The sequence below is a fragment of the Salvelinus fontinalis genome, chromosome 21, assembly GCF_029448725.1.
Source record: "Salvelinus fontinalis isolate EN_2023a chromosome 21, ASM2944872v1, whole genome shotgun sequence".
In the NCBI taxonomy this organism is placed as follows: domain Eukaryota; kingdom Metazoa; phylum Chordata; class Actinopteri; order Salmoniformes; family Salmonidae; genus Salvelinus; species Salvelinus fontinalis.
Genome location: NC_074685.1, coordinates 30,754,257 through 30,773,521, shown reverse-complemented (window position 1 = coordinate 30,773,521; position 19,265 = coordinate 30,754,257). Strand labels below are relative to the sequence as shown.

The following is a 19,265-nucleotide window of genomic DNA, read 5'->3' as shown; positions in this document are numbered from 1 at the left end:
AGCTATCTACTGACATCCTGTGGCAAATATGGGTACCACGGCTGTAATGCTGTGTTTGGATAGGTAGCGTTTATTATTTCCATATTTTGTCCTTCCTACGTTTCCGTAGTTGCATCGTCTTTTCAGTGCATACGCCAGTGCTGTTATTGTCCACGCACATATATTATTTCTTTAAAATGTTCATGTCTCAGATGTGGTAGCTAAATCAGTTCAGGTTTGTTACAGTAGTTGTTGCGTCTGGATTTGGTGATATCTTTTTGTTATCCTTTTCCTGGCAAGGATGTCTTTCAGGAGGTTAACAAAGCTGGTGTGTGGGCTTGCTGGTGGATCAGCAGTACTTGTGGCAATGGCTGAACCGAAAGGATATCCTTTTGAAAAAACGAAACATAACGAAAGTTCAAGAAAATGGACTGGTGTAGGTGTTCTCCAAGCAGCAGTGCCCCAGACGTGGTCACCAGGCCATGACCACACGGTGACTACCAGTGGGAATGGCTGGGACAGTAACTGGGATAAGTAAGCTATAATTAGCCTAAATTAATTTCTCATGAGCACATCTCTCAGTAAAGGGAGTAAGATTGAACCAATCGAATCATTGATTCGTTGTCAATTGTCATGATGGGAATTTGTGTATGAAGTGAAACAATATGTTTCATAATTCCCAGATCTCTGCTTTTTCATGTGATTCATTTGTAAGGCGTGACCCCCTGGCACTCATAAATGGGAAGAAAAAGAAGGACAAAGAGATCACCAGTGAAGAACTGAATACAGAGGTGGAGAATAACAAACCCAAAGCGACTCGTCACATCTTCCTTATCCGCCACTCACAGTACAACCTGAATGGGAGTGTGGACAAGGAGAGGGTCCTAACTCCTCTAGGTATGTATATGAAGTGCATTGATTACAATGTTGTAGCCATTAAAAAAAGTATCAGTGAGGAGGCTGAAGTAAATTGAATCCAATAAAGCACTGATTGATTGTTTGATTGATTTATAGGCAGGGAGCAGGCTGAGTACACTGGTCAGCGATTGGCTGCCCTGGGGTTGAAGTATGATGTCATGGTCCACTCCACCATGACCCGTGCCACAGAGACTGCCAGCATCATCAGCAAGCATCTTCCAGGTCAGAGACAACAGGACACCACTCATTCTAAGCTCGAATCAAAAGTACAGTACCAGTCAAAAGTTTGGACACACCTACTCATTCAAGGGTTTTTCTTTATTTGTACTATTTCCTTCATTGTAGAATAATAGTGAAGACATGAAATATGAAATAACTATGAAATAACACATATGGAATCGTGTAGTAACCAAAAAAGTGTTAAACAAATCAAAATATATTTTCTATTTGAGATTCTTCAAAGTAGCCAACCTTTGCCTTGATGACAGATTTGCACACGCTCTCAACCAGCTTCATGTGGTAGTCACCTGGAATGCTTTTCCAACAGTCTTGAAGGAGTTTCCACATATGCTGAGCACTTGTTGGCTGCTTTTCCTTCACTCTAAGGTCCAACTCATTCCAAACCATCTCAGTTGGGTTGAGGTTGGGTGATTGTGGAGGCCAGGTCATCTGACGCAGCACTCCATCACTCTCCTTCTTGGTCAAATAGCCCTTACAAATCAAACTCTATTTGTCACATGTGCCGAATACAACATGCGTAGACTTTACCGTGAAATGCTTACTTACAAGCTCTTAACCAACAGTGCAGTTCAAGGAGAGTTAGGAAAATAGTTACCAAGTAGACTAAAATAGAAAGAAATAATAAAAAGTAACCAAATAAGAAGAACAATAATGAGGCTATATACAGGGGGCACCGGTACCGAGTCAGTGTGCAGGTTACCGGTTAGTTGAGGTCATTTGTATATGTAGGTGGGGGTGAAGTGACTATGCATGGATAATAAACAGTGAGTAGCAGCAGTGTAGAAAAGATGTGGGGGGGGTCAATGTAAACTGTGATTTTATTAATTGTTCAGCAGTCTTATGGCATGTGGGTAGAAGCTGTTGAGGAGCCTTCTGGTCCTCGACTTGGTGCTCCGGTACCGCTTGCCGTGCGGTAGCAGAGAAAACAGTCTATAACTTGGGTGGCTGGAGTTTCTCTCAATTTTATTGGCTTTCCTCTGACACCGCCTATTATATAGGTCCTGGATGGCAGGAAGCTTGGCCCCAGTGATGTACTGGGCCGTTTGCACTACCCTCTGTAGCGCCTTACGGTCAGATGCCGAGCAGTTGCCATACCAAGTGGTGATGCAACCGGTCAGAATGCTCTTGATGGTGCAGCTGCAGAACCTTTTGAGGATCTGGGGACCCATGCCAAGCCTTTTCAGTCTCCTAAGGGGGAAAAGGTTTTGTCGTGCCCTCTTCATGACTGTCTTGGTATGTTTGGACCATGCTAGTTCGTTGGTGATGTGGACACCAAGGAACTTGAAGCTCTCGACACGCTTCTCTACAGCCCCATCGATGTTAATGGGGGCCTGTTCGGCCCGCCTTTTCCTGTAGTCCACGATCATCTCCTTTGTCTTGCTCACAATGAGGCAGAGGTTGTCGTCCTGGCACCACACTGCCAGTTCTCTGACCACCTCCCTGTAGGCCGTCTTATCGTTGTCGGTGATCAGGCCTCCCACTGTTGTGTCGTCAGCAAACTTAATGATGGTGTTGGAGTCGTGTTTGCCACGCAGTCGTGGGTGAACAGGGAATGTAGGAGGGGACTTAGTACACACCCCTGAGGGGCCCCAGTGTTAAGGATCAGTGTGGCAGACGTGTTGTTGCCTACTCTTACCACCTGGGGGCAGCCCGTCAGGAAGTCCAGGATCCAGTTGCAGATGGAGTCCTTAGCTTAGTGATGAGCTTCGTGGGCAGTATGGTGTTGAATCCTGAGCTGTAGTCAATGAACAGCATTCTCACATAGGTGTTCCTTTTGTCCAGGTGGGAAAGGGCAATGTGGAGTGCGATGGAGATTGCGTCATCTGTGGATCTGGTGGGGCAGTATGCGAATTGGAGTGGGTCTAGGGTTTCCGGGAGGATGCTGTTGTGAGCAATGACCAGCCTTTCAAAGCACTTCATGGCTACCGACGTGAGTGCCACGGGGCGGTAATCATTTAGGCAGGTTACCTTCACTTTCTTGGGCATAGGGACTATGGTCGTCTGCCTGAAACATGTAGGTATTACAGATTACAGACTCGGTCAGGGTGAGGTTGAAAATGTCAGTGAAGACACTTAACAGTTGGTCCGCGCATGCTTTGAGTACACGTTCTGGTAATTCGTCTGGCCCAGCGGCTTTGTGAATGTTGACCTATTTTAAAGGTTTTATTCACATCGGCTACCGAGAGCGTTATCATACAGTCATCCAGAACAGCTGGTGCTCTCGTGCATGCTTCAGTGTTGCTTGCCTCGAAGCGAGCATAAAAGGCATTTAGCTCGTCTGGTAGGCTCACATCACTGGGCAGCTCGCGTCTGGGTTTCCCTTTGTAATCCGTAATAGTTTTTAAGCCATGCCACATCAGACGAGCGTCAGAGGCGGTGTAGTAGGATTCAATCTTAATCCTGTATTTACGCTTTGCTTGTTTGATGGTTCGTCTGAGGGCATTGCAGGATTTCTTATAAGCGTCTGGATTAGTCTCCCGCTCCTTGAAAGCGGCAGTCCTAGCCTTTAGCTCGATGCGGATGTTGCCTGTAATCAATGGCTTCTGGTTGGGATATGTACGTATAGTCACTGCAGGGACGTCGTCGTCGATGCACTTATTGATGAAGCCGATGACTGATGTGGTGTCCTCCTCTGCCATTGGATGAATCCCGGAACATATTCCAGTCTGTGCTAGCAAACAGTCCTGTAGTGTAGCATCCGAGTCATCTGACCACTTCCGTATTGAGCGAGTCACTGGTACTTCCTGCTTTAGTTTTTGCTTGTTAGCAAGGAATCAGGAGGATAGAATTAAGATCAGATTTGCCAAATGGAGGGCGGGGGAGAGCTTTGTATGCATCTCTGTGGGGAGTAAAGGTGGTCTAGGATTTTTTTTGGGGGGGGTTGCACATGTGACATGCTGGTAAAAATGTGGTAAAACTGATTTAAGTTTGCCTACATTAAAGTCCCCAGCCACTAGGAGCGCCGCTTCTGGGTAAGCATTTTCTTGTTTGTTTATGGCCTTATAGCGTTGGTTGAGAGAAGTCTTTTGCCAGCTTCATTCTGTTGTAGTGAATAGACAGCTACGAATAATATAGATGAGAACTCTCTTGGTAGATAGTGTGGTCTACAACTTATCATAAGGTACTCTACCTCAGGCGAGCAATACCTCGAGACTTCTTTAATATTAGACCTTGCGCACCAGCTGTTATTGACAAATAGACACACACCCAGTTTTTGATGTCCCGTTGGTATGATAATCTTAATCGTGGGTCATGAATTTTATTTTAGAATGATTGCACGTTAGCAAGAAGAACGGATGGCAGTGGGAGTTTACTCACACGCCTACGGATTCTCAGAAGGCAGCCCGATCTGCGGCCCCTTTTCCTGTGTATTCACAAAAAAGGCGTGGCTCTGGGCCTGTTCCAGTGAAAGCAGAATATCATTCTCGTTAAAGGAAAAAGTTTCATCCAGTCCGCGGTGCGTAATTGCTGTTCTCATGTCCAGAACATATTTTCGGTCATAAGAGACAGTAGCAGCAACATTATGTCCAAAATAAGTTACACAAAACTCAAAAAAAAATAACAAAACAGCACAATTGGTTGGGAGAATGTAAAACGTCAGCCATGTCTTTCGGCGTCATCTTGGGGCTCTGCCTGGAGGTGTGTTTTGGGTCATTGTCCTGTAAAAAAAACAAATGAGTCCTACTAAGCCCAAACCAGATGGGATGGTGTATCGCTGCAGAATGCTTTGGAAGTCATGCTGGTTAAGTGTGTCTTGAATTCTAAATAAATCACAGACGGTGTCACCAGCAAAGCCCCCCACACCATCACACCACCTCTTCTATGCTTCACGGTGGGAACCACACATGCAGAAATCATCCGTTCACCTACCCTGAGTCTCACAAAGATACGGCGGTTGGAAACAAAAATCTCAAATTTGGACTCATCAGACCAAAGGACAGATTTCCACAAGTCTAATGTCCATTGATTGGGCCAAGAAACACAAGCAAGTCTCTTCTTCATATTGGTGTCCTTTTAGTAGTGGTTTCTTTGCAGCAATTTGACCATGAAGGCGTGATGTTGATATGTGTCTGTTACTTGAACTCTGTGAAGCATCTATTTGGGCTGCAATTTCTGAGGCTGGTAACTCTAATATACTTATCCTCTGCAGCAGATGTAACTCTGGGTCTTCCTTTCCTGTGGCGATCTGCATGAGAGCCTGTTTCTTCATCAGTAATTGATGGTTTTTGCAACTGCACTTGAAGAAACTTATTGACTGACCTTCATGTCTTAAAGTATTGATGGACTGTCATTTCTCTTTGTTATTTGACCTGTTCTTGCCATAATATGGACTTGGTCTTTTGCCAAATAGGGATATCTTCTGTATACCACCCCTACCTTGTCATAACACAACTGATTGGCTCAAACACATTTAAGAAGGAAAGAAATTCCACAAATGAACTTTAACAAGGCACACCTGTTAATTGAAATGCATGCCAGGTGACTACCTCATGTAGCTGGTTGAGGGAATGCCAAGAGTGCCTTGATGACAGCTTTGCACAAAGGGTGGCTACTTTGAAGAATCTAAAGTCTAAAATATTTTACTACATGATTCCGTATGTGTTATTTCCTAGTTTTGATGTCTTCACTATTATTCTACAATGTAGAAAATAGTACAAATAAAGAAAAACCCTTGAATGGTACTGTAATTCTAAGCCTCCAAACTGAACAGTACTAACCATAACTTGTTTTGCTCTATCTCTCTGCATTAGAGGTGGACAAAGTGAGCTGTGACCTGCTAAGAGAGGGTGCTCCCATTGAGCCTGTGCCACCAATCTCCTGGAAACCTGACTGTGTGGTGAGTGATTTGCTATCCTTAGTCCTGGAGATGGATGCAATTACCCACCTGCACTTATTTTTCTTGTGAGATATTCACTTAAAAGCTTAACCGATACAAACCATTTAGCGCTTGAGCTTCAAAGCAATCTGTTAAAGTGCTGTACAAAATTGTCTGTCAAACTTTCCCTCACACACTGTACTGGTGCTTTGGTTTCTGCAGTATCATGAAGATGGAGCTCGGATCGAGGCAGCCTTCCGTCGCTACATCCACCGTGCAGACAGCAAGCAGACAGAGGATAGCTACGAGATCATTGTCTGCCACGCAAATGTTATTCGCTACTTTGTGTGCAGGTTAGTCCCTCACGTTATCAACACCACGCTATGGAGTTGCATAGCTCAGCTAATTGATAGTGAGTGATTTGTCCTCGGTGAGGTGAACATTCAAGAGGTTCAGATTACTGGAAAGGTGTGGAAAACCATGATCTACTTGTCCATGTTCAACACTGATAATATAATCCCACGGTCCTGGTTTCCTATAGTAATGCTTTAATCGGGACACATTTCTTTAGGCATTGATTGTGAGGTCAAATCTAATGTTATGGAACTGTTTCTCTTGGTTGATCCAGGGCTCTGCAGTTTCCCCCAGAAGGTTGGCTGCGGCTGGGCTTGAATAACGGCAGCATCACCTGGATCACCGTCAGACCCAGTGGCAGGGTGGGACTGAGGATGATGGGCGACTCAGGCTTTATGCCTCCTGAAAAACTCACCCGTACCTGACACTCCTTCAACACTGCTGGCCCCATGTAACCGGACCTTCTCCTGCCACATCATTTGAAGCCATCATTTCTCCTCTAAGATGGTTTTGCCCACGTTGGGAATCATTCTTTTGACTGCAGTTTTGTATGGAAAAATTATTTGTAATGTATTTTACAGACAGTGCCATTTCTTAGTAAATTGATTTGATAATGCTTTAATATGCCATTTTATGAATAAACATGAGGAAATGTACTTTCTACATCATAACTGTTTGTTACATTAAAACAATAGAAAATTTAAAACTCTTAATTTACCTTGAATCAGCAATATAAAACCATTTATAAGAAAAATCATTGCAAATTGTAAATACATTACATACTGTATCACTTTAGCATTGGGAGGAGTGTACACCATTAGGTCAATTCAAAGTGTAATCTGTAGCTATGCTATCCGGCAGAAGAGAATGCTTGCATTGAGGACATGCATTAGTGCAAATATCAGCTCAATAGTTACCAGATAAGGTAATAGTGGCTTGCATAGAAAGGCCAAAAGAGTTGCATGAATGGAAATCAGCACAAAGGTAAAATAAGGACATGTAGCCTGTTAAATGACAATGTAGTGGTTTCCTGCCTGGGTTCTAAAGTCAGACTATAGACCTGCTGTGGTGGTACAGGATGTTGGCCAACATTCCCTGTTGTATTTTCAACACCACATTCAGATTGTGGGACATCCTGTTTGCTTGTGGTTTCCCTATGTCAGGTTGGGGAGTGGAATAAGGTCCTGCAGAGGATGGTCTGGGTGTAACAGCTCTGGGTGTTGGGGCCTGGGCTGTGAAAGCTGAGCCTGCTGGGAGAACAGTTTGGTGTCCCAGTCAAGCTTCTCCTCTTTGGGCTTGGCCAGCTGGAAATACAAAACAGCAGCATTAACCACCTGAGGGGTATACAACAAAGCAGGATCAATGAGTTAACCATAAAATCAAATGTTAGTTTCTGGCTATTTTTTTTTAGCTAAACTACAATATGTTTTTTCTTTTGTTAAATTAATTAGACCATGCCCATTTCAAGCTCATCTTTCTACAAAATAGAAAATTACAGATTATTAAGACAAGTTAACTCCATAAAGTATACAGTTGAAGTCGGAAGTTTACATACACTTAGGTTGGAGTCATTAAAACTCGTTTTTCAGAAAGAAAAATCATTGCAAATTGTAAATACATAAATACATTTCTTGTTAACAAACTATAGTTTTGGCAAGTCGGTTAGGACATCTACTTTGTGCATGACAAGTAATTTTTCCAACAATTGTTTACAGACAGATTATTTCACTGTATCACAATTCCAGTGGGTCAGAAGTTTACATACACTAAGTTGACTGCCTTTAAACAGCTTTGCAAATTCCAGAAAATGATCTCATGGCTTTATAAGCTTCTAACAGGCTAATTAACACAATTTGAGTCAATTGGAGGTGTACCTGTGGATGTATTTCAAGGCCTACCTTCAAACTCGCCTCTTTGCTTGACATGAGAAAATCTAAAGAAATCAGCCAAGACCTCCGAATTGTAGACCTCCACAAGTCTGGTTCATCCTTGGGAGCAATTTCCAAACGCCTGAAGGTAACATTCGCAAGTATAAACACCATGGGACCACGCAGCCGTCATACCGCTCAGGAAGGAGACGCGTTCTGTCTCCTAGAGATGAACGTACTGTGGTGCGAAAAGTGCAAATCAATCCCAGAACAACAGCAAAGGACCTTGTGAAGATGCTGGAGGAAACAGGTACAAAAGTATCTATCCACAGTAAAACGAGTCCTATATCAACATAACCTGAAAGGCCGCTCAGCAAGAAAGAAGCCACTGCTCCAAAACCACCATAAAAAAGCCAGACTATGGTTTGCAACTGGACATGGGGACAACGAAATATCCTCTGGTCTGATGAAACAAAAATAAAGCTGTTTGGCCATAATGACCATCGTTATGTTTAGAGGAAAAAGGGGGAGGCGTGCAAGCCGAAGAACACCACCCCAACCGTGAAGCACGAGGGAGGCAGCATCATGTTGTGTGGGTACTTTGCTGCAGGAGGGACTGGTGCACTTCACAAAATAGATGGCATCATGAGGATGGAAAATTATGTGAATATATTGAAGCAACATCTCAAGACATCATTCAGGAAGTTATAGCTTGGTCGCAAATGGGTCTTCCAAATGGACAATGACCCCAAGCATACTTACAAAGTTGTGGCAAAATGGCTTAAGGACAACAACGTCAAGGTATTGGAGTGGCCATTACAAAGCCCTGACCTCAATCCTATTGAAATTTGTGGGCAGAACTGAAAAAGCATGTGCGAGCAAGGAGGCCTACAAACCTGACTCAGTTACACCAGCTCTGTCAGGAGGAATGGGCCAAAATTCACCCAACTTATTGTTATTGTGGGAAGCTTGTGGAAGGCAACCCGAAACATTTGATCCAAGATAAACAATTTAAAGGCAATGCTACCAAATACTAATTGAGTGTATGTTAACTTCTGACCCACTAGGAATGTGATGAAAGAAATAAAAGCTGAAATAAATCATTCTCTCTAGTATTATTCTGAAAAACTTCCGACTTCACTGTATGTCTGCTGAAACAGCATAAAGAAACAGAATAGGTATCTAGCTCACCTTAACCTTTGTGAAGAGGGATAGGCCAGAATGGTGTTCTTCCACTTAGTAATGCAGGGGTATCTCTCAAGGTCGATCTCCATGTTATTCATTGCAGACAGGACCTCACTGTCCAACTTGGTGGGAAATTCCCTGCAAGAAACAGTCAAAGAACATTGGTTAGCATTTCCATTAGGTTACAAAGAAACATTTGTTGTGCGAGTTTAAATTGCAACAGATCATTTTGACAGGTTGACTGATGTACAGTAAATAAACAATACCTAGACTTACCCATCCATAAACAGTTCCTGTCTTCGTCTTGTAGGGGTGACCGTCATCAGAATTGTGTCTTTAGCGGTGTCTCCTTCCGTTGATTTGTAAGATGCGCTAGAGGATCCTGAGTCTCTCCTCCTGTTTCCCCCATCTCTGGGACCATCTGGGCCCTCTGAGTCTGAGCCCTCATCTGCAGTCAGATACTCCTCAGAGCTAGGGTTAGAGAGCTCCTCCGCCTGCCTCTTCCCCTGACTCCTCTCCCAAGTCCTCCAGAAGCTACCGTCCCCCAGGTCCAGGCCTTCTCTCCAAGGTACAGAGGGAGCCAGACATGCCTTCTCTGGGTCCTCCACAGTGCCAGAGGCTACCTTTAGACTGGCTTTCTCAAACTCTGGCAGGAGGTTACACACAGGTGACTGGAAACTGTTCTCCACTGGTGCTGAGTTCTTGTCATTCAGGATGTGGTTAGACGGGGCATTGCTCTGGTGGTTTTTCTGCTCCTCTGAAATGACGGCAAACACATGAATTTGAGATTACTTTGGGATTTCCCTGTATAATTTCAAGCATGAAATAATATGTTATAACATGTTTGTAAGATTGTAGATTTTCTATGAAAGTGCTTACCTTTGGAGGGTGTTGATGTTTTAAATCCACCACCAGTCTCCTCTGTCCTCCCATATTCTTCTCGGGGAAGCTCACTTCGGTCCTTCATATCCAGATACTCTTCCAGCCTCTTCAGTCCCTCCTCTGTAGACAGGTCAGTGAAGCTCTGAAGGAAGTCCCAGTACTCTGCCCAAGGATGCCCCATGCCATGTGCAATCTCCCTGTTGAGAGAGATCAGATCGATCAGAAAATATGCCAACTGTAGCCATTACATTTTTCCTTGACATGACATTGATCGATCGTCAACATGTTTATGGTTACTTGATAAAATGTTGCTTGTTTGTTTCCTTAGAGTTTAGCCTATTAAAAGCTCACTGCAGTCAAAAACTATATTTGCCTAGGCTTTACATATACACTGAGTGTACAAAACATTAGGAACACCTTCCTAATATTGAGTTGCACGTCCTTTTGCCATCAGTACAGCCTCAATTCGTCAACGCATGGACTCGTGTCAAAAGCGTTCCACAGGGATGCTGGCCCATGTTGACTCCAATGCTTCCCAAAGTTGTGTCAAGTTAGCTGGATGTCCTTTGTGCAGTGGACCATTTTTGATACACACAAGAAACTGTTGAGCGTGATAAACCCAGCAGCGTTGCAGTTCTTGACACACTCAAACCGGTGTGGCTGGCACCTCATACCCTGTTCAAAGGCACTTCAAAATCTTTTGTCTTGCCCATTCACCCACATACACAATCCATGTCTCAATTATTTTGAGGCTTAAAAATCCTTTAACTTGTGTTCTCCCCTGATTGAAGTTGATGTAACAAGTGACATCAATTAGGGATCATAGCTTTCACCTGGATCCACCTGGTCAGTCTATATCATGGAATGAGCTGGTCCTAATGTTTTGTGCACTCAGTGTATTTCCACACTATACGGTTGGAACAATATTATGAAAATTATGATAATGCCCTTTTAGTGTAAGAGCTGTTTGAAAAGACCCACTGAAATTTCAACCTGTTTTAGTGTGATGGTGGAACCATTTTATTCAAAACAATTACAGTAAGGTACTTCATTGTTACCCGGAAATGATTTAATATCGAGATAAAAACAGCTGCATTTGACCTTTAATAAAGGTCACAGGTCCACTGTTCATTCACTCACCTCCCCACACGCTCTGCACCCCTGTCAGGGTCGGATTTGAGAATTCGGTGGAAATACTCTGCTCGATCCCTGGGTGGAGTTCTCCATAGTCTATGGAACTCATCTGCCTGGAAGACCAAAACAGAAAATGGGTTTAGAGACAAAGGCCTGAGCCTCTATAGATGGATTATTTCATTGTACAATACTCCAAGGTATTGAGATTACCTTTGAAGGACTAAGGGGACCCACATACGCTCTCACAGTCATGACTGGGTCTATGGGACTCCCAGCCACTCCTGATCCCAGCGAATGAAAATCCACCTCCAGTGGGCTTGGAGACCATGGCAAACCAATCACAGGCTGGAAGCTGTTGTCTGTATCCCTCAGCAAGGGAACATAGCACCGTTCTGTCAGAAAAGGGTCAAAGTTAGCAATGTGTTCACAAGTTGGCATTTGCACATACAAAAAAGTTTTATAGCCACCATCTAAACGTACCCTCCAAATATTCCTTGATCTTCTTCTTTATGTCAGGGGTTTTGTTTTTCCTCTCACATATCACCTGTAAAGGCATTTATAAAGTCAAGTATTCAGTCCTCCAAATCGTCTCTTTTCTGGCATGACATTCAGGGGACAATACACCTTACTGAACAGAAATGGAATGCTTTACTAAGAGATGGGTTTTAGTGCAAATGAAGTGGTTCTTCATAGCTGTAATGTGGCTTACAGTAGAGGGCTTCTGGTTGTACTTGTTCTGCCTGTGTTTATCAGTGGCCGGATGAGAACACAGCACGTTGACCACGTCTGGACAGCCAAACTTACAGGCAAAGTGAAGAGGAGTTTCATTGCTCTGCGGGTACATCACACACATTCAGTACATCTCATGAATACCTTACGTACACACTTTAACGCTAACACACAATAATGTCTGTGTGCATTGTGCTGACTACCAACCACCATTGTATTACACAGTTACGGTTCATATACTGCAAGTTCTCACTGCTTTGTCAGGTGTGTTGAGGTACAGGTCAACGAGGTAGCGGATGCGTTGGTGTAACATGGCCTCCTGGTCATCGGGATACATGAGTCTCATGAAGTCTGGGCTCTCCAGGATGTCCAGGAGGAGCTGGACCATCCCGGACTGGTTCTCTTTGGCCGCCACATGCAGGACGTTATAATGGCATCCTTCCTATAAATCAGGAATACAGAGTTATTCCACACCAGAGAATGTGAAGCACCATTCTGCTCCCATGGAAATGACAGAAACAATAATTATCTCAAATGCATACATGCACGATGGTGGGGTTGTCTCCAGATCCAATAAGGTAGCGTGGGTTGGCCCAGACCAGTTTGCTGAAGGCTTCCTTGTCCCCCTTCTCCACTGCCCTTCTCAGCTTGGCTGTCAGGTCCTGGGTGCGGGGGCTGCGGAATTCATTAGCCCTCTCCAGGTTCACAGGTGAAGTCCCTGATGCGGTAGGGCTTCCTGGGAGGACAAGAGTGTCATTGTATGCATGCTGGGCAACCTTTTTCTTGCTAATTTTACATGACACAAAAAAGGTGAATGATCCATCTAGCTTTCTATCTATATAGTGGCTCTATATTAGATAAAGCTATGCTATGATGCAGACACACCTGTGTGGACTACAGGTTGCAGCACTCCCTGGGGCCCGTCTGGTGCAGTTGTGCTGGCTACAGCTGGGTTATGTTCATTGATGCCTTTTGAGAATTTCTCAGCTTCCTCTCGTGTTGAGAAGGACTTAAACCTGGACTCTTTCATTGTCATCATGGCTCTCAAAGCTTTCTTCCTGTCCACATATACATGGACTTTGTCTGGTGGGGAAAACATAGTCATTCACCACACATTGAACTCAGAGACAATCTCTATCTTGCACTATTCATAGGATAAAAAGAGGTCTTACCATCAGTGACCACTGACTCCTCCCAATGAGGACATACACCATAGTAAACAAGGGGAGATTCTGGTTCATCCAATTCCTCTGTCTCTTTGCACTCCTCTGCTGGTGATTTGAGTTCCAGGGTGTGGTCTGCTTCTACTGTATCTGTTAAGGGTCTATTAGACTCTGCATTGGAAGAGCTACCTCCACCAGACACCCCTCCATCCCCTCCCTGCCTCTCCAGGAGGGATCTGGCCAGCTTCCTCTCAAAGATGGCTCTTGTAGTGTTGGTAAGGGGGCCACACTTCAGCCCTGCCCCGATAATCTCCTGTCGTAGCTGATCTGGGTTCAGGGTCTGCAGCCTGCTCATTACTTCCTCCATATTGCTGTCACTACCTAGGATAAATAAATGTGGCATACCCAGAGAAGAGTCATGTTACAAATATACTCTGAAGAATATAGTCTAATGGCACAGAAACATACTACTCATTCGCATCAGAAATGACACTTTAACTCGTCGTTCCTGCCCTTAAAACAGTAGATAACCATCAAATAAAATGGTACGTCGTGTCATAGGCTAATGATAAAATGTTATTGAACCACGTTCTCTTCAAAATCACATGCATAATTGGCAAAACGATGGTCTAAAACGGAAGACTTACTACACGCCATTGTAGCCTACGTATGTATATTTTGGGATGTGGAACGATTCCATGTGGAGAATATTGTAACAATGTAGCTGGAGCACTTATTCTGTTTACCTACGCCTGTTATTTACCTATCGGGGCGCGAGCTCATTGGTCATTTCAAATAAAACGAGGCCCCGCCTTTTCCAATATGACTCATAATACAAATAGTTCTACATTTGTAATAATGTATGATATGTCATTACATTCAACGTGCTGCAGCTCTAGGACATTTGCATTTACACAATCGATAGTTACATATGTATTATTTAGGCTATGATACGTACTTAGGATGACCAAAATCTCACAATATCTGCCCAATAATCATTGGTTATGAGAAACTTATAGTGCTAGGACTAGGCCATATATTCCAATTGAGGAATGTACTCCAACAGCTAACTTTTCCCTAGCCACCCTAGCTAATGGCAGCTAAGACCTGATTCAACTACGTGTCAGACATTTATTTAACTTAAATGGACTCGTAAACTTTCTCGAATACACTCAGATAATATCTTACTTCACAGACCCGTGCTTGTAGTCCTCCTGTGGTGTACTCATTACGTCAGGCAACGGAAACCGGTTAAGAACCGATAGCACCAAAGATTTGTATAACTAAGATAGTCGTTTCCAATGGGAACAAGTGAGTCATAGTGGGCAGAACAAACAAGGAGATGATCAGAGCCCTGCACGAGATAGCGAGATCCTATTGGCGCGTTCTAGCAAACATTTGCATATTTCCGTTAGGGAACGCCTACTCTGTGCGCGTGTGCAATAACTCAATTCGCATTTGCACTCCTTCTAAACAACGCATTTTTTTTTCTTTGGCAAAGGGTAAAGTCTACAAAACATACAACGCATTTTTTTTCTTTGGCAAAGGGTAAAGTCTACAAAACATTATCCACTCTGTTCGAAACATCATAGTTTTGGGAACAGAAAACTGTACTGAGATCAAATGTGTCATTAATTAGAACATTTGCAGAATGTCGGCCAAAATCCACCTCGTTCCTTCTTCTTCCACTGCCGGCCACTGGGCTTCCTCTCACTACCATATTTGGTAGGGATTGGAAACGCCATGCGGATGCTTCACATTTATACGTCCAGTGAAATATCTGTCTCATTGTTGTGGTTGTGATAGCACTGACCAAGCAAACAGATCAAACGAAACGGGGAGGGACCTTCTTCTTCTTCAAGGTTTTATTGGCGGACTATATCCCAAAAGGTCTATTGCCGCAACCTACTGGGTGGGGTAAAAACGTAGATACTTTAACGAAAAAAAGTAAACGTACTCGACTTCGTCAAATGTACTCAGATCCCTACACAAGCTCTGGGGCCTGACTTCGGTATTCCCTGCAATGTTTCAGCTGTGAAAATCCTGGAGATCCAATAATATTTCAGCCGCTTTTACACTGATTTCCAGTTCCTTAGATGTTTTGTAAGTTTGACCTGTGCAATTATCACCTGCGCAATAAACGCAACAAAATCAACCTTCACAATTAGATTTCTCAACTGACTGACATCCACAGACTGTTGGCCATCCACTGCATTCATCATCTCTACTCGCTGCTTCGCCAATTTTCACTGCCTCTGCATAGGAGACCTTCTCGACAGCCCTGATCTTTCCTAATTTGACTCTCACTCAGGGAACTCTGGAACGTGATTCCCATCACAATTGCAACACCGTGCATCCTCAGACTCTTCCGTAATAAATACAACTCTGATCATTCTTTCCGCACCCATTGGTCCACACTCCAATCAGACGGTATTCAAGATGTGTAATGTTCTAAAACTGTCATTGTGGAGTGCAATAGGATTTTATGAGAGGCAATGTTAGCCAGCAGGTGGCAATATACATTATGAAATAATCATATTCTCATATGATCCCAAATCCATATGAGATAATTATTTTTTATTTTAAGCTGAAAGTGGATTCTCAAGAAGACAGAAAATAAATAAGAGGCACCATGGACACACATGTAGACCTAGTATTTGTGTATGTTTCTATAATGTATAGAAGTCTTCTCTCAGAGATAATGTAGGCTATAATACAACTTCACCTCTCCACTACCTGAGACTAGGGGCTATTGTCTTCCTCCCCATAGGTTATTGAACTGGATGTGATGGTCTGAGAGGAGGCGCAATTTGAAGATAATGCTTCTTCCCCCATTAGTCTCTGAATCTCACAGTCATAATGTCTCTCCTGACCCTTTTACAGATAGTTCTACCGGGGTCGCCCCTGACCCCTGCTGGAATTGAATTACCCCTGCACTCTTCCCCTTTCATCATGACAGAGCTGAGGGGAGCCAGTGACATGTGGTGTGAGAGGAGATGCTACAGAGAAGTTCATTGGTTCATTCGCCTCTTTCCTTCCGCCTGCCAGGCACAGATGGTATTCTTTATTAGTGTCAGCGCCAGGTTCATTCTGCTCTGATGAGGACACTCGGTAGAGGGAGGGCCTGCCTGACATCCTCAGCGGTGACAGACAGCTGGCGGAAGTGGAAGAGTCCAGGGCAGCAGCCAAATGGCATGGCTGAGATAGGATGTAACTATATGAGAGTTGGGAAAACACAGGGAGGCTTGGTTAATATTTTGAGAACATCTGTCAGGGAATAGGCCTGAGTCTAAACAAAAGTCTGTAAACATACTTTATCATGTTGATTATTCAAACCAAGCAGATCTTGTCTGCTGTATGAAATAAATATGTTTTTTTAATATATTTGAGCACCATTATAACCAGAATTTACAAAAATGCCAGATTAGGATCCTGGCTTGGTTTATATTCATATACGCTTTTATAACACCCACTTTTGAATGTGGAAATCTGACATGGTAATGCAGTGATTAGATTATCATCATGTTTTGATTGATTAATAGAAGCACAAAGACATCTGTCTCAGCCTTTCAGGGTAAAAGTAATCACGTGGATGGTTTTCAATCTATAATTTCATTTTTCCTGCATTCCCTAAAATACTTTCACAGATTGCACAGGCAGCTTTCGCATGTTGTTTCTCTTTGTTATACTGTATTTCCCAGACAAAATGTATCCATATTTGCATCACTCAGTATGTCCCCTTGGATATGCTATTGTTTTTGCTAAGCGGCTTCCCGGATAAAAATTATCTCAGTCTCTCTTCTTGTTGTTTCTCTTTTCGGGGATAAAACAAGAATATTTAACAAGATGATAATTTTTCACCGCTTTTTCAAGCATTAATTTAAAACCGAATTGTCTTTTTATATAGACCATTTCAGCTGTGTGTGTGTGCACATTGAACTCTTTTTGTCTGAGAGAAATACATCTCAATTTGAATTTCTCAATCTCTTTGTGCAGTTCCACTTCATGCTATCAGAAAATGTGTCCCTTCATTTTTTTTTGTAAACTATAGAAAATCATATGATTTACATTAGGAAGAATAACTGGAGTTTGCCAAAATAACATGGAAATAGACACAGTATTGTAAACATGTTGACATACCGTAGCAGAATATTTTTTGAGTGAAAGGGGGTAATTAACATGCTGCAAAAGTCTGTTTGAGAATGTAATGTAAATTTAAACACACGTTCAGATGAGTGACTGCTCTGTGAGTTTGACTGTTGAAATTCACTTAATGCTCTCCCGTGCTGGTTGTGCTTAGTTGATAAATGAACGTTGTTCTGCTTTGGAAAGTCATTATTTTGTAATGAAACATCAAATTGAGGAGATCATTGAAAAAAGAAAACCGAAGAGGAAAATACCCACTGTGTTTTTTCCACATGGATTGATTCAAAGGAAGGATTTTAAAATGTATCCAAAGAGTAAATGTTCTATGTCTACACTAATTCTATTATGCAAGGGTATTCTTACTGTATGTCTATAGAAAAAAGACTGACCCGGAGAATCTATTACAATCACGGTGTATTGTTCCCTGTCTATGATTGACAACCAGCACTTGCAGTATTGTCAGTAACAACTGTAAATGGTGGTTTAACACAAGTGAAGTAAGCCTAAAAGCATTTTTTCATTTTGTGTAAGGAGTCCTGATAGACTAAAAGTGGAGGGACCCTTTTCCAAATTATTCTGCTGTCACAAGCTCAAGGGGATCAAAGTCATTTCCCTTTGATCAATCCGCTTATTTATAAATTAATTAGTGTGTTTGGCATTGTGTAAGGCTGGCAGCAACAACAGTTACTAGGATAACATTTCTCCATGTATTGTATATCATATAGAACCAGGGTTGGCATGGTAACCTCATTTGCCAATGGAAGCCCTTTTTAAAATTGAAGAATGGCACTCAGGGGTATTGTCAAAACATATTTCAATATTCTTCATGAAAGCAGCTGTACATGTAGGTTTCAAATGGTAATTTATATGACATTGTGCATAATGAGGGTCCAATTTCCTTTTTTTAAAGAACACAGCTGTCAAATTTACTTTAGGGCACAATTAAAGTTTAGATTTTAAGTATGTCTTTTTTAAGGTGTTTATTGGCTCACACAGCGTTAGAGATATTCACTGAGGTGAGCAGTAAGCCTATCTGTGCTACAGAGTGAACTGTGATGTGCTTAATATGTGGATAAAATGACAGGGCTGTTTGAAGGCTAATTGAGCAACTGCAAATGAAATGATGATGTGGTCATGAGGTGTTTCTGCATGTCTGCGTAAATAGGAAATGAGGTCACAGATGCAGGATGGCGGGGTAGGGGGTAGGAAGCTTAAGGGCAGAGATGGGTGCAGCTGTTTTACCCTAAAAGCCAGCCAGTGGGAGTAGAATCCCTTCTGAGAGCAGAGCACAGTATGAGCTGCAGGAGCATTGGCCTGGACACGCACACAAATGCACACACTTACTCACACAAACACGCACATACACACGCATGCACGCACATACACACATGCACACACACATACGCACACAAACACGCACACAAACACGCACACGCGCGCACACACACACACACACACACACACACACACACACACACACACACACACACACACACACACACACACACACACACACACACACGCACAGGTACACCCTAGATCCCTCAGGCAGACAGCCCCTGCTGTGTTGCCATTAGACATAAACATTAGAGATGAAAGACAACTACCCAGATAAAGCTTGGAAATACTATATATGCTTGGAGATACTGCTTGAAATAAATATAGCCCCATGTAGCCCCGATGTGAACAATCTAAAATGTTCATCCTACAATTACTGTAGGAGCAATTTGGCTTGTGCCAGTGGTATTTCATTTGGAATCGCCAATACAGTTACAGTCAATTAGTTATCACACAACCTTGAAACCATCCCTACATACACAACATACCAGACAAAGAATACAGCACTCAAAC

General features: G+C 42.9%; 2 protein-coding genes across 4 annotated transcripts; one reads left to right on the top strand and one right to left on the bottom strand.

The window, feature by feature from the left end:
* Window positions 1-86: 86 nt before the first annotated feature.
* LOC129818644 (serine/threonine-protein phosphatase PGAM5, mitochondrial-like) lies at window positions 87-6,963 on the top strand. The gene is made up of 6 exons (XM_055874746.1): window positions 87-513; window positions 695-876; window positions 994-1,119; window positions 5,889-5,974; window positions 6,176-6,306; window positions 6,582-6,963. Exons 1-6 carry the CDS (start codon window positions 281-283, stop codon window positions 6,730-6,732), a joined length of 909 nt encoding a protein of 302 aa, XP_055730721.1. The 5' UTR covers window positions 87-280; the 3' UTR covers window positions 6,733-6,963.
* On the bottom strand, window positions 6,910-14,588 carry LOC129818642 (ankyrin repeat and LEM domain-containing protein 2-like). Of its 3 annotated transcripts, none has more exons than XM_055874743.1 (13): window positions 14,457-14,588; window positions 13,278-13,649; window positions 12,991-13,188; window positions 12,648-12,841; window positions 12,359-12,547; window positions 12,086-12,208; window positions 11,857-11,920; window positions 11,587-11,768; window positions 11,383-11,489; window positions 10,240-10,439; window positions 9,637-10,117; window positions 9,367-9,498; window positions 6,910-7,611 (listed from the first exon to the last, which is right to left on the bottom strand). In XM_055874743.1, exons 2-13 carry the CDS (start codon window positions 13,633-13,635, stop codon window positions 7,467-7,469), a joined length of 2,373 nt encoding a protein of 790 aa, XP_055730718.1. In that variant the 5' UTR covers window positions 13,636-13,649; window positions 14,457-14,588; the 3' UTR covers window positions 6,910-7,466. The 3 variants fall into 3 exon arrangements, with proteins under 3 accessions (XP_055730718.1, XP_055730719.1, XP_055730717.1); XM_055874744.1 differs by having other exon boundaries at window positions 14,466-14,588; XM_055874742.1 differs by lacking the exon at window positions 14,457-14,588 and adding an exon at window positions 13,916-14,042.
* Window positions 14,589-19,265: the final 4,677 nt, after the last annotated feature.

Bases quoted from the DNA above. Each gene is read 5' to 3' on its own strand.
- LOC129818644 (XM_055874746.1), top strand. From the start codon at position 281: ATGTCTTTCAGGAGGTTAACAAAGCTGGTGTGTGGGCTTGCTGGTGGA. The intron at 514-694 runs GTAAGCTATAAT...TTCATTTGTAAG, and splicing joins TGGGACAGTAACTGGGATAA to GCGTGACCCCCTGGCACTCA. The intron at 5,975-6,175 runs GTGAGTGATTTG...TGGTTTCTGCAG, and splicing joins CCTGGAAACCTGACTGTGTG to TATCATGAAGATGGAGCTCG.
- LOC129818642 (XM_055874742.1), bottom strand. The intron at 12,209-12,358 runs GTGAGAACTTGC...ATGTACCCGCAG, and splicing joins TCAACACACCTGACAAAGCA to AGCAATGAAACTCCTCTTCA. The intron at 11,769-11,856 runs GTACGTTTAGAT...CTTTTCTGACAG, and splicing joins GATCAAGGAATATTTGGAGG to AACGGTGCTATGTTCCCTTG.